This window comes from Nicotiana tabacum, chromosome 1 (assembly GCF_000715075.1).
Source record: "Nicotiana tabacum cultivar K326 chromosome 1, ASM71507v2, whole genome shotgun sequence".
NCBI lineage: Eukaryota > Viridiplantae > Streptophyta > Magnoliopsida > Solanales > Solanaceae > Nicotiana > Nicotiana tabacum.
Genome location: NC_134080.1, coordinates 219,690,859 through 219,704,757, shown reverse-complemented (window position 1 = coordinate 219,704,757; position 13,899 = coordinate 219,690,859). Strand labels below are relative to the sequence as shown.

Below are 13,899 nucleotides of genomic sequence, written 5' to 3'. Positions count from 1 at the left end.
TTTTGACTGACATGGGAGAACCTGAGAATTATGATGAAGCCATGCAAGATACTCACAAAGATCAGTGGATCGAAGCAATGGAAGATGAGATGAATTCACTCCATGACAATGGAACATATGAGTTAGTGAAATTGCCGAAAGGTAAGAGAGCTTTATCTAACAAATGGATATTCAGAATAAAGCAACATGACCATACCTCTGCGCCTAGATACAAGGCGAGGTTAGTTGTTAAAGGTTTTGGCCAGAAGACGGGAGTTGACTTTGATGAAATTTTCTCCCTTGTTGTGAATATGTCTTCTATTCGTGTGGTTCTAGGCTTAGCTGCAAGTCTAGATTTAGAGGTTGAGCATATGGATGTCATGACTACTTTTCTTCATGGTGATTTAGATGAGGAGATTTATATGGAATAACCTGAGGGCTTTGTAACTAAGGGAAAAGAAAATAATGTCTGCAAATTGAAAAAGAACCTGTATGGATTGAAAAAAGCTCCAAGGCAATGGTATTTGAAGTTTGAATTTGTCATAGAAGAACAAGGGTACAAAAAAACTTCTTCAGACCACTGTGTATTCTTCCATAAGTTCTCTGATGATGATTTTATTATTTTATTGCTTTATGTGGATGACATGCTTATTGTTGGCAAGAATAAATCCAGAATTGCAGTCCTTAAGAAGCAGTTGAGCAAATCGTTTGCGATGAAGGACTTGGGGCCAGTAAAGAAAATCTTGGGCATTCAAATCCACCGATATAGAGATAGAAAGGAGTTATTTCTATCCCAAAAGCAATACATTGAGAAGGTAATCAAGAAGTTCAATATGACAGATGCAAAAGTGGTTAGTACTCCTCTTGCTAAACACTTCAAATTGAGAAAAAGGAGATATCTCGTATTCCTTACTCTTCTGTCGTTGGTAGCTTGATGTATGCATGGTTTGCACTAGACCAGATATTGCACATGCCGTTGGTACTGTTAGTATATTCCTTTCTAATCTTGAAAAAGAATATTGGGATGCAGTAAAATGGATATTAAGGTATTTGAAAGGTACTGCAGATTTGAAGTTGTGCTTTGGCAATGGCAAGCCTGAACTTGTTTGTTACATAGACTCTGATTTAGGAGGCAATCTTGATAATTCAAGATCCACTTCCGGTTATTTGATCACTTTTGCAGGGGGGGCTGTTTCTTGGCAATCTAGACTACAGAAGTGCATAGCTCTATCCACCATAGAAGCCGAATATATTGCTGTCAGAGAAGGTGTTAAAGAACTATTATGGATGAAGGAGTTTATTAATGATTGTGGCTTTAAGAAGCCAAGGTACATCTTATTTTGTGATAATCAGAGTACTATCTGTCTCACCAAGCACTCCACTTTTTCAAGCCTCGAACAACAGCTTCATTTTTGTGGATTATACTCTTTCTTCAATTGATTAGTTGTTGCTATTGTTGCTCTGTGTTTGGCACTTGTTGTGTAGCCAATTTGGAGAACTTTTGTAACTCTCTTATTGTTATACTGGAGTTTTTTGGATATTTGTGATCCTGTGGTTTTTAACTTCGATTTAAAGGGTTTTCCATGTTAAATTTGGTGTTCTTTATTTTCTTTATTTTCAGGTTTGCCTATTCCTCGACATAACAGTGGTATCAGAGCCTTGGTTATTTATCCGGGTTGTTACGGAATGAAGGGGAATATGAGCAAGATGGTATGTTTAAATGGGAGAAATTATAATGTTTGGAGAAGCAAGATGAAAGACTTGTTGTTCGTGAAGAAGATGCATCTACCCATTTTTCAGCTCATAAACCTGAGAGTATATCCGATGAAGATTGGGATCTCGAGCACCAACAAGTCTGTGGATATATACTACAATAGGTTGGAGATAATTTTCGCAACCATATTGTGAACGAGATACGTGCAAGATCATTGTGGGGAAAGCTAGAGACTCTTTATGCTTCAAAAATCGGGAACAAATAATTATTTCTGCTAAAGCAATTGATGACCTTTAAATACAAGGAAGGCAACCCTATCCTTGATCACATAAATGATTTTCAAGGCGTCCTTGATCAACTATCTGGAATGAGAGTTAATTTTGATGATGAGATACAAGGACTTTGACTTCTTAATACTCTGCCAGACTCTTGGGAAACTCTTCATGTTTCTTTGACAAATTCAGCTCCTGTAGGTAAGGTGACCATGGAATATGCCAAGAGTGGTGTGTTGAACGAGGAAGTAAGGAGAAAATCTTAGGGTTCGTCCTCACAAGTAGATATATTGGTTACAGAAGACCGGGGGAGAGATAGAACAAGAGGCTCAAGGAATAGAGGTAAAAGTAGAAGTAAGTCAAGGTCCAAATACTATAATATTACATGCAACCACTGTGGCAAGGAAGGACACATCAAAAGGTTTTGCCGCAAGTTGAATCAAGACACTAGAGAAGGAAAGAAAGCTGAAAATAACGAGAACAATGTTGGATCGGGCTGCAATTGTGATTGAGTGTTCGTAACCTCTTGGTCTTAGATTTGAACGGTGAAGATCGGATTTGGAGGCTCATAGCATCTTATTTCGAGCCTCGAACATCAACTTTATTTTTGTGGATTATACTCTTTTTTTCAATTGATTAGTTGTTGCTCTTGTTGCTACTCCGTGTTTGACACTTGTTGTGTAGCCAATTTGGAGAACTTTTGTAACCATCTTATTGTTATAGTGGAGTTTTTTTGGATCTTTGTGATCCCGTGGTTTTTACCTTCGATTTGAAGGGTTTTCCACGTTAAATTTGGTGTTCTTTATCTTCTTTATTTTTGGGTTTGCCTCTTCCTCGACATAACAATATTCTCTGTGCCAAGAATTCTTTATTCATTCTCAGGTTAGAAGACGAAACTTATAATTAAACACTGTGAATTATTCAGCGGACTCGAATTAATTTTTGTTTCTTCTACATTTCTGTTTATATATTGTTTTTTTTCTCCAGAATTATTTTACAAATATAATATACTAACAAAATAGAATTGTTTTCTGAATATTTTTTGAGGGAAATATTCTCTATGGCTATAGTCATCAAATTCTATTTTTCCAACTCATTTTGCTATCTTTCTCCTCATCTACGAACAGGCAGAGACGTCTTCATGTGAGACTTGTCATCCTCATCTGCATAACTGCTGACTCACATTACTATGTGTCTTTCTAATCCTATGTATCTCTATTATCCAAAAACTTGGGAGATTTAGAGTGTGTTTGGTACGAAGAAAAATACATAGGGATTTGGGGGAAGAGGAAGGGGTAAGAAAAGTAGCATAAAATATTTTTTGAAAAAAGTTTTTCATTCACCAACCAGACAAGTAAAAATAAGTAATAAAATCAATCATTTTTCGGGATTCATACCAAACACACTCTTAGTGAGATCAATTTTTAAGGTTTTAGGTTTGAACTCACTATTTTTCAAAGTTACAAGTTCATTTCAATTATTTTATTTCAATTATAATAATTTTTTACACATAAATTATTTTTTGCATCAAAAGTTTGGATCCAGATCTATCCAGTACCTCAAAACTCTCTCTCTATATATATACGGGGAATGGGCAGCCACAATTTCACACAACTGCTAAGGTTGCTACAATTGCATTTCTCGACAAAGTTTCATCTACTTCTACTTACAGGTATGTTTTCTACTGGAAGAATAATGCTTACTAAAATGAAATATCACCTTTTTGTTTTTAACATAATACTATAGAGTTTAGTCTTAGTTTTACTTTGTATTAAAAGAAAAAAACGGTTTACGATAGACGTTTAATATTATGCTGGAATTAAATTTATAGCTTTGAGAAAAGGTGTAGTTATTATGTTAAATGTCTATTTACATTTTAGATCATATTATCCTCATCAATATTGATGAAATGATAATAACATGGTTAAATTTGCTTTGTTTCAACGATTAGATTTGATACACATGGTTACAGGGGCGGATCTAGGATTTTTAGTTTATGGGTTCCTACATCGATTTTAAATTAATATATTATAATAACCAGACTAAAGAACTGGGTTCCCAACTAAATATTCTTATACATTGAATGATTTTCTTAATACAAATACGGGATCTAGCCAAAAGCTACTGCGTTCTCGGGAACCCATACTCACACCTTTAGACCCGCCCCTGCATGGTTAACTTTGAAGACAAACTAAAGTTGCATTTGAATAGTTTTTTTTTTGGGGGTGCTCCAGGCATAGGCGTATCTAGGATTTTTAGTACATGAGTGCATAATTAAAAAAAAAGGAAGAAAAAATGTATTGAGTGGAATTGATCGTTATTCCTCTAGATAATAACACAACTTTCAACCAAGTGCCCCGTTCAACCTTCTTGGAGCATGGGTGCCAACAGTTAATATTATATCAATTTTTAAAAATATGTACATAAAATATTTAATTTTGCCGAAAGACCATGGGTTCATGTGCTCCGTCATTTTACCTATACATCCGCCCCTGGCTCCAGGCTTGGGCTGTAGTGCAACGCCTAAGCGATGCGTGAAGGCCCGGATAACAAGCTACTCTAATGGACATTTCTCTTAAAAAATTGAGTTAATATCGTGTGGGCTGATGTCTCACTCATCATATATTAAACTGATAAAAATAGATACTACACTTGATCTTTGCCAAAAGGCCGAGAAATGTATGCATTTGAATAGTTGTTCTTTTAAAGAAGTTTTTTCCCTTATACGAATCGGAGCGACAAATGGCCGAATCTTAAAGTAGTTCTCATATGTTCCAAAAAGAGATAGTATAATTTTTTTAGTACCTCGATAACTTTTACTAGAAAATAATTTCTCTTCCATAGTTAAAACAAGCACCATGTTTACATTAAGGACTTATTACAGTTTTATGTGGGTGTATTTAGTGGCGAAATCAGGAATTTTATAAAGGGTGTTCAAAATTTAATACTATATATTTATTCAAAGTAAATTTTGATCTCTATACATAGTATAATTTTCTATATATATTCAATACTCTTCGTTTCAATTTATGTGAACCTATTTTTTTAGTCCGTGCCAAAAAGAATGACTCCTTTCCTTATTTGAAAATAATTTATCTTTATGCAATGTTTTATAACTACACAAAATATATATATATATATCTTATTTTATACTACAAGTTCAAAAGTCTTATAGTTCTTTTCTCTTTTTACTTGACTATAAATATTTCTTTTGTTAAGCTTAAGCTACACAACAAGAGGAATACTTGTTGTAGCTCTGAGGTATTGGATTCATATGAACTCGATAATTTAGACGCGAAATAATAATTTATGTATAAAAATTTATTAAAATTTTAGTAAATATTAATTATGAATTCATAATTTTAGAAATATAACTAGCTAAATATTAATAATTTTAAAGATCGAACCCATAAAATTTAAACCCTAATTCCGCCCTTGAAGTGTTTTATATATAAAAGGCAGCTTCAATTCCTTTCTGTCGTTTTTACTCGTTCAACTTAGCAAATATTTAGAAGCCAAACTCATCTATTGGAAGTAATTGTTACGTAGACAACTTAAATGAGTTTCACCCCTCAATTAATCTAAAATTGAATTGTTTATGTTCCTTAAGTTAGATCGACATATGAATTGACAGAAAATTTTTGTTCTTTTCTAATAATCGAAAAAATGTGCCCTCACAATAAAGAATGTCTGAGCGATTGGAGTTTAGTCAACCAATCATCTTTCGGAAAAAAGTGAATATAAAATTTCGAAAAAAAGTGAACAAAAAATTCAAGTGAAAATGGTATTTGAAAGTTAGAGTTTTGTTTGGACATGAATATAATTTTGGGGTTTTTTCAATTTTTGTGAGTGATCTGAAGTAAAAATTTTGAATTTTTTTTTTTAAGTTTTTCAAATTTTTAAAATTTCAAAATTCATCTTTAAGTAAAAATCGAAAATTTCATGGCCAAATATTGATTTCAAAAAAAGGAGACTTTTTTTCGAAAAAAGGCATCTTTTTTTTATGGCCAAATAGGCCCTTAGTCAACCAATCATCTTTAATGACATCTATATTGAAAATATATAATGCACTATTATTTACCCTAATTCATTAATCTTGAGGGAGGAAAGTATGTATTAAGATACAAAATTGGTTTGATAAGTAAAAATTAAAGTAGTAATACATATGACTTGATCATGGTTAAGTAACAAATATTAATACGTTCATATAATTTTTTTTTAAAAACGTTAAGGTGCTTACTCTGTGCCTAAAATTAAACATATTTCTTCTTTACCTTTTTGAAATATTTGATTATATCTTTTGTAATATGCTTGATCTATTTGATAATTTAATATATTATTGTAATACATATGTTTTGGTGCCTAAATATTAAATTGATTTTACTTATTAACATTTTATATATTTTTAGTGTATTTTACACAATCCATGAATATTCTATCTGATTAAACACTGTTTTAAAACGTTTATCAGCCAGGGAATAAGCTCCACAAAATTTTAATTTTTATATAAATAAGGTAGCATTATAAATAAAAAATATATATTATGTATATTAAAAACTGTTTAAAATTCAAAAGAAAAATAAGAAAATCAGTATAAAAAGTTGTTTTTCTTTATAATTAATCGAGGCAAAATAATACACGTTGAAAAGTATTCTAATAGCCTGTTTGGCCAAGCTTCTCAAGGGGAAAAAAGTATTATTATTTTTTTTTTCAAAAGCACTTTTTTTTCTTAATTTGAGGTGTTTGGCCAAGCTTATTTGGGAAAAAAAGTGCTTTTGGGAAGAAGCAGAAGCAGTTTCAGAGAAGCAGAAAAAAATAGCTTCTTTCCAAAAGCAGAAGCAGAAGCAGTTTTGGCTTTTCTTCTTACCTAAAATACCCTTAACAAAATATAGTATATACCAAAATAACCCTTAAACCTAATACTTAGGATATTAATTTATAAATATTTCTTCTTATTTTTAGGAAACTTTCTGATATATAGTGTCTTTAGGGGTGAATGTTTTTATATTTGTTGAAGGAATTTTAATATATTTAACTTATATTAAAAGAATTAAGTACTTTTTAATTTTATTTTCATATTTTACTTAAATAAAATGATTTTTTTTAAATATTGCATGTAATAAAATTTTTTTGATATTATTTATTTGCTTATAATATTAATTATCAAGTAAATCTATTCATGTCCTTATTCGTAATTTGACACTTAAAAGCACTTTTTAAAAAGCTTGGCCAAACACAAATTATTTTCAAAAGTGCTTTTTTAGACTGATTAGCCAAATACAAACTGATTCTCTCCAAAAGCACTTCTCAAAATAAGCTGATTTTTCCCGCTTGACCAAACAGGCTATAAATCACCAAATTTCTTAATTATAATCAAAATAATTTTCAACACCACGAAGAGTATAGAGCTCTCATCCGGGCGCGTGGGGAACTTTTAACCACACAGCGTCAGAGAATACGGACAGTTTCCTAGTATCCTATGGGTCCCACATATAGATATCGACAAGTATCCAACTGGGCCCCACTTAGAACACGGATCTTTTTTCAGTTCAAGCAATTTTGGCAGAATTTAAATTTAAATTTTTTGTTTGTTTAATTTCATCCACCAATGCCAACCTAAAAAATGTTTGGTTTAACTTTTGTCTCCTATATGTTCGTACAAAAATCATGTTTAGTCCGCGATATAAATTATTTATTCAATAGCTGCACAAATATATAAACTTTATATATTTTTTGTATATAAAAAAATATTTTTTCGACTATTATTTTGAGAGCGTTTATATAATGTTATTTTTGCTATATATTCACTCTACCAAATAATATGATGAGATAGTTAAGACCTTTATAACTTGAGCTTTAAATTTGAAGAACTTCTTGATAAGAAGCGTTTAATCCTATAGTAGGTAGGGGTGAGCATCGGTCGGTTCGGTTCAGTTTTGAACATTATCGGTTTTGCCTATCGGTTATCGGTTTACAAATATCATAACTCGATAACCAAACCGATAAGATATTGGTTATCGGTTAATCAGTTATATATCGTTATCGGTTCGGTTATCGGTTTACCCGATAAGATAAAACAACTAAAAAAATTTGCAATATATAAAACAAAGAAATCAAACTGCCAGAACGTGTAAACTGCCAACTTTTGTTGTTTCTTAACAAAAGCACGCTCCCACTTCTGTGCAGTATCTACTGATGTCTGGCGGAGAACTGGTGGTGAGTCTTGCGTCTTGACTCTTGGGAGCTGCGGCGGAAACAAGAATGAGAACTGAGAGACAAACGACTGAAGACTGAAGAGTGAAGAGTGAAGAGGGAATTAGGAAAATAAATAACCCTAGTATATACTTAAGGGTAAATTAGTAAATTACATCATTCTTATTGGGTTATCGGTTTTTACCCAATAACAAAAATGCAAACCGAGCCCGAACCGATAACCCAATAAAAAAATCTAACCCGTTACCGAACCGTTAACGCAATAACACAATAAAGAATTAACGGTTCGGGTTATCGGTTTTACCCGATATATGCCCACCCCTAATAGTAGAGATGGTTGAGACCGTTTCGACTTTAATCAAAAGTCTCAAAATTTGAGCCTTTAAAATAGAGATATTTTGGTAGAAAGTGTTTTATCTCGTAATAGATTGGCACGATCCGAATATGAATTAATTGAAGTAGTGAATTTCGTGAGTTCATTACTCAGATGGTCACTGAACAATATAAAATTATGGAATAAAGTTACTTTTATTTTATTTGTAACAAGAAAATCACTCAACTATCCGTATTATTGAACCAAATTTATTGATTTTTTTAGTGAAAAATGTGGACTTTCGCGGTCTACATAGATGTTTGGACCATATAGAATAATTTATGCCCGAACAAAGCATATAAATCCACCCTTACACCTGATTCGAACATTTAATAAAGATAAAAATCCACCAAATTTTTTTTACAACATTCTTTCTTATAAACAAATCGGATCGAGATGGATTGGGCGTATGGGTTGATTTTTATATTTTATTTTGGTGTTACTTATTTTATATAGTCCAAAAGTATATTTGGACTGCCAAGTCAATATTTTCTACCAAGAAAACCAATAAATCTGGTTGGGTGAGCGTGCAATAGTAACAATTGAATTTCTTGTTACAAATAAAAGAAAAATGACTGTATTCAATAATTTCAAATAATTTGTATTTCGAATATAAGAATATAAAATGATTCGAGTATGAATTAATTGAATTAGAGAGTTTCAAGATTTGGAAGGGTTAAAAACAAAAAATAGAGCGTGAAGCTCTAGAAGTCTAAAACGAGTGGCTATCATTTAGACTATCATTTTTTGTCTCTCTATTTAACGAACCAAATTTCCCATTTCAGAACTGAAGAGTAATTTCAAATTGAGCTGAAATTTCAACTAAAAAAATGGAGACCAATGGAGTGAAAGTGAAAGCAAATTTGAGTGACGGAGTTAACAACCAAGAAATTGAAACCCCAAATAATATTACAATCAAAGGCATTCTTGGATTATTAATGGCTAATGTAGAAACAGCTGAAGATGAAGATGAAGAAAATGGTGGAAAATTCAAGAAGAATATGAGGAGGAAGAAGGTTATATCATTGGGAATGGGTGATCCTACAGCTTATTCTTGTTTCCATTCTCCTGATGTTGCACAAAATGCTGTTCTTGAAACTCTTGCTTCTCACAAATTCAATGGTTATTCTCCTACTGTTGGCCTTCCTCAAACCAGAAGGTAATGTTTTCACCTCAATTGTTTTTCAGTTTTACCTTCGTCGGGTCAGTCTGTGTGTAGCTCGGCGAAGCCAGGAATTTCTCCTATTTTGTTCAATTTTAAAAAAAGGCAGCTCGGTGTTAAGCTCGCGCTATGCGGGGTCCGGGGAAGGACCAGACCAATGGTCTATCTATTTTGCAAGAGGTTGTTTCCACGGGTGGAACTCGTGACCTCCTGGTCATATGACAACAACTTTACCAGTTACGCCAAGGCTCCCTTCGGTATTCAAACTTAAAAAAGTAAAAAAATGCTTCCGACAAAGGGTGTTCGATATATGTTATAAAGCTCTAAATTCTAATATTTTACCTATATACACTGTGTAATCCTACCACCCTTACCAAAGTATAGCTTCGCCCTACATGCTACCTCCCGCCAACACAGGATAACTCTGTCCACCAAAGCTTGGACAGAATTCTCCTTCAATTATACTGCAAAGTAGATATATACAATTAGGCAAAATATGAGCTTTTCTTGTTACTCTATAGGCTTTCCATATTTGTTACTCCTTCCGGTCCCAAATATTAGTCGTTTTGATAATCTGAATTTGTTTCAAAATATTTGACGTTTTAGTAATGTACACTCACCTCAATTCTCCTTCGTTTTTTTTAAAAACCATGATGTTCTTGGCCAGCTTGCATGTACCTCAATTAATTACACGGGGTATCTACTATCTCTCATTAGGTATCGAGTAACTTTGTCCGTCAAGGTTTGGATAGATGATAAAAAATCACCTAATATTTCTGTTCAGCGTATTTGCACATGAGACTTCATGTCTCAATCCACTTTATTGATTGACCACTAGGCCATAACCTTAATTCGCCTTCAATTATACTGCAAATATATACAATTAGGAAAAGTATGAGCTTTTCTTGTTATTACTGTGGGCATTCGATATTTGTTACTCCCTTTGGTCCCAAATATTAGTGCAATCTGAATTTGTTTCAAAATATTTGACGTTTTAGAAAAACAAGAAGTAATAATGCTTCTTTCCAAATTTACCTATACTGTTCTAGTTAGTGCAATGTTAATTAAGTGAGATATATAATGAGAGATAAATGGTAGTTTAGACAAATACTCTTATGATTAAGGTTATTACCAGTCCGTCTTATGCGCAAAAACATAAAAAGATTGCAGAAAATATTAGGAGGTAGTAACGTCTTTTCCCCTTTATGTTCCTTTTCTTTTTCTTGAATTGAAGTTCTGAACGTTCAATGAAGTTACTTTATTTTTGTCTTTTACCACTTGGTTCCTTAGTTTTAATTCGTTGTTGCATGTTATTGATCGAACAGGGCAATTGCAGATTATTTGTCGAGTGACCTTACAGAAAAATTATGTGCAGATGATGTTTATGTCACAGCTGGTTGCACTCAAGCCATTGAAATAGCCTTGTCAATTCTGGCTCGCCCCGGTGCTAACATATTACTACCAAGGCCTGGTTTCCCAATTTATGCACTTTGTGCTGCCTTTAGGCACATCGAAGTTAGATACTTTGATCTTGTTCCGGACAAGGGCTGGGAGGTTGATCTCAAAGCTGTTGAAGCTCTTGCAGATCGTAACACAATTGGCATAGTTGTTATAAATCCTGGGAACCCTTGTGGAAATGTTTATAGTTATCAGCATCTTCAAGAGGTTGCTCTTAGTACTCTTTTTACACACAACGATTACTTCCTCCGTTTTATTTCATGTCTTAGTTTGCCTGGGCATGAAGTTTAAGAATGTAAAGAAATTTTTTGCATTTTGTCGTCTTAAAGTAAAGATGTGTATAACATACCAAAATACCCTTTGAATTCTGTGGTCTTAAACATAGTAGTGTCATTAAGGGTAACATGGGAATGTTGAAATTAAGAATTTACTAAATATAGAAAGGCGACATTCCTTTTGAAACAGATTGAAAAAGGAAAGTAAGACATAGAAATTGAAACGCGTGGAGTACTATTCTTTTCCTTTCTTTTTGCAGTATGCATTAGTTCTGAGAATTTGTTTTGTGTGTTAATATCAGATTGCAGAAACTGCTAAGAAGCTTAGGACCATAGTGATTGCGGATGAAGTATACGGGCACCTTGCTTTTGGAGCTAAACCATTTGTGTCGATGGGAGTTTTTGGCGCCATTGCTCCCGTGCTTACTCTTGGTTCTTTATCTAAGCGATGGTTAGTTCCTGGATGGCGGCTCGGTTGGCTTGTCACAAATGATCCCAATGGCACCTTCAAAAATCCAAAGGTTTGTACTAAACACAGCATAATCAAGTACTTAGGGATCAATTATGGTATATCAGCAATAACACGACTTTTCTATGGAATTGATTTGTCAGTTTGTTGAGCGCATTAAGAAGTATTGTGACATTTGCGGAGGTCCAGCTACCTTTATACAGGTTTACATTTAATCCTTCATATTGTTATTATATGTCTAAAGCGTCGTAGAGTTTTGGCTATTGATATGATAACTCATAAATACAATTAGGGGTCATTTGGTTATCAGGACAAGGATTATTAATTCCAGGATAAAATTTGGGATTATATTTATCAGATATTTGGTTGCAATAGCTATCCCATATCGGAATTTTAGGCAAGCCATTTAATATCAGCGCCAATAACCTGATACTAACAACCGTTGATGTTGAAGGCGGCGGTCCCTCGCATTATTCAGCAAACCGAAGAAGTTTTCTTCAGGAAGACTATTAACTTGTTGAAGTGGACAGCTGACATTTGTTGCGAAAAGATAAAGGAGATTCCTTGTATTAGCTGTCCACATAAACCAGAAGGCTCAATGGCCGTAATGGTAAGCAGTAAGAGAAATCAAACACCTATAAATTTATCCGCGACATGCTCTCCTTCTTTATACAATTTCTCTAATATATGCAGGTGAAGCTGAATCTATCGCTTTTAACAGACATTAGCGATGATATTGACTTCTGTTTCAAACTGGCGAAAGAAGAATCTGTTATACTCCTTCCAGGTAAGAATTAACAATTTAGTAAGAATGATGGTCGTAGTAGTGAAAAAGTAAAACCACAAACACGAAAGAGAACAAAAATAAGAGGAAGTCTAATAGTTCAGGAAATAATTGTTTGGAGATATAAATGAAAAAACGGGCAGCCCAGTGCACGAAGCATTCCACTTTTATGCAGGGTCCAGGAAAGGGCCGCAACCCAAGGGGGTGTGATGTAGGCAGCCTACCCTGATGCAAGCATCAATGGCTGATTATCGTTGCTCCAAGGCTTTCGGAGATATAAATGAGCATGCATATTATTGAAATATCAAGATGATGTCTTACTTGGATTTTTACAAAACAGTTGGCTGGATTGCTGTTTACTTTTCCGAGCCGCTATACATAGATTATACACTGATATCTTATTATATACGGTTATACACATATTATATATCTGCCGACTATTTCTAGTTTAAGAGGTTGAGTGGGTGACTATTTAGGTTAATTCTTCTTCTTTCTTTGGACAAAACATTTGCAGGACTCGCTGTGGGTCTCAAAAACTGGATTAGAATAACCTTTGCAGCGGATCCGTCTTCTCTTGAGGAAGCACTAGGACGGCTCAAATCGTTCTGTCAAAGGCATTCATATCAAGAAAATGGTCATTGTTGATTCTACTTAGTAAGCGATCCTTGTAATCGATCTTCTTCTCTGCTGAGCACCTATAGCTACAGTTGGATTGCTTAGTCACAGTCATAGTGCAAGTTATAACAATTTATTGATTTATGAATATACTTGTCTATATTAATTTTATAGGTTGATTACATGGCAAGTTACAAACACATTCAACTGCCAATCATGTACGTAATAATGTGCAAGAAAAACCTGAATTACACATACCAAAAATGAAATATGTAATTACTATTGATTTTGAGTTGTATTGCATGTCATCTATTTTATGGTTTTTATGATGCTGCTACTATTTTTATGGTTTCTGTTGACGGTACTGATATAATGTCTCTTCTTATTTTCTTTCCGTCTTCCTGAATTGAAAGTCTATTGGAAACAGCCTCTCTGCCTCATCGGGTAGGGGGTAAGGTTTGCGTACTCGCTACCCTCTTCAGACCTCATTTATGGGATTTTACTAGGTTGTTGTTGTTGTTGTTGTTGTATTTGACTGGTTGTGGGATCTCATGCATTGCATACATGAATTATGCTTCTAAAACT

At 33.6% G+C, this 13,899-nt stretch overlaps 1 protein-coding gene and 1 non-coding gene across 2 annotated transcripts; one reads left to right on the top strand and one right to left on the bottom strand.

Moving 5' to 3' along the window:
- Positions 1-3,622: 3,622 nt before the first annotated feature.
- LOC107776772 (putative aminotransferase TAT2) lies at positions 3,623-13,600 on the top strand. The gene is made up of 8 exons (XM_016596694.2): positions 3,623-3,637; positions 9,337-9,710; positions 11,039-11,378; positions 11,749-11,967; positions 12,059-12,118; positions 12,370-12,525; positions 12,609-12,702; positions 13,214-13,600. The coding sequence occupies exons 2-8, from the start codon at positions 9,382-9,384 to the stop codon at positions 13,342-13,344; spliced, it is 1,329 nt and encodes a 442-aa protein (XP_016452180.1). The 5' UTR covers positions 3,623-3,637; positions 9,337-9,381; the 3' UTR covers positions 13,345-13,600.
- Positions 4,454-4,648, bottom strand: LOC142165481 (U2 spliceosomal RNA). The gene has a single exon (XR_012696192.1). It is a non-coding gene; the product is annotated as a U2 spliceosomal RNA (small nuclear RNA).
- Positions 13,601-13,899: the final 299 nt, after the last annotated feature.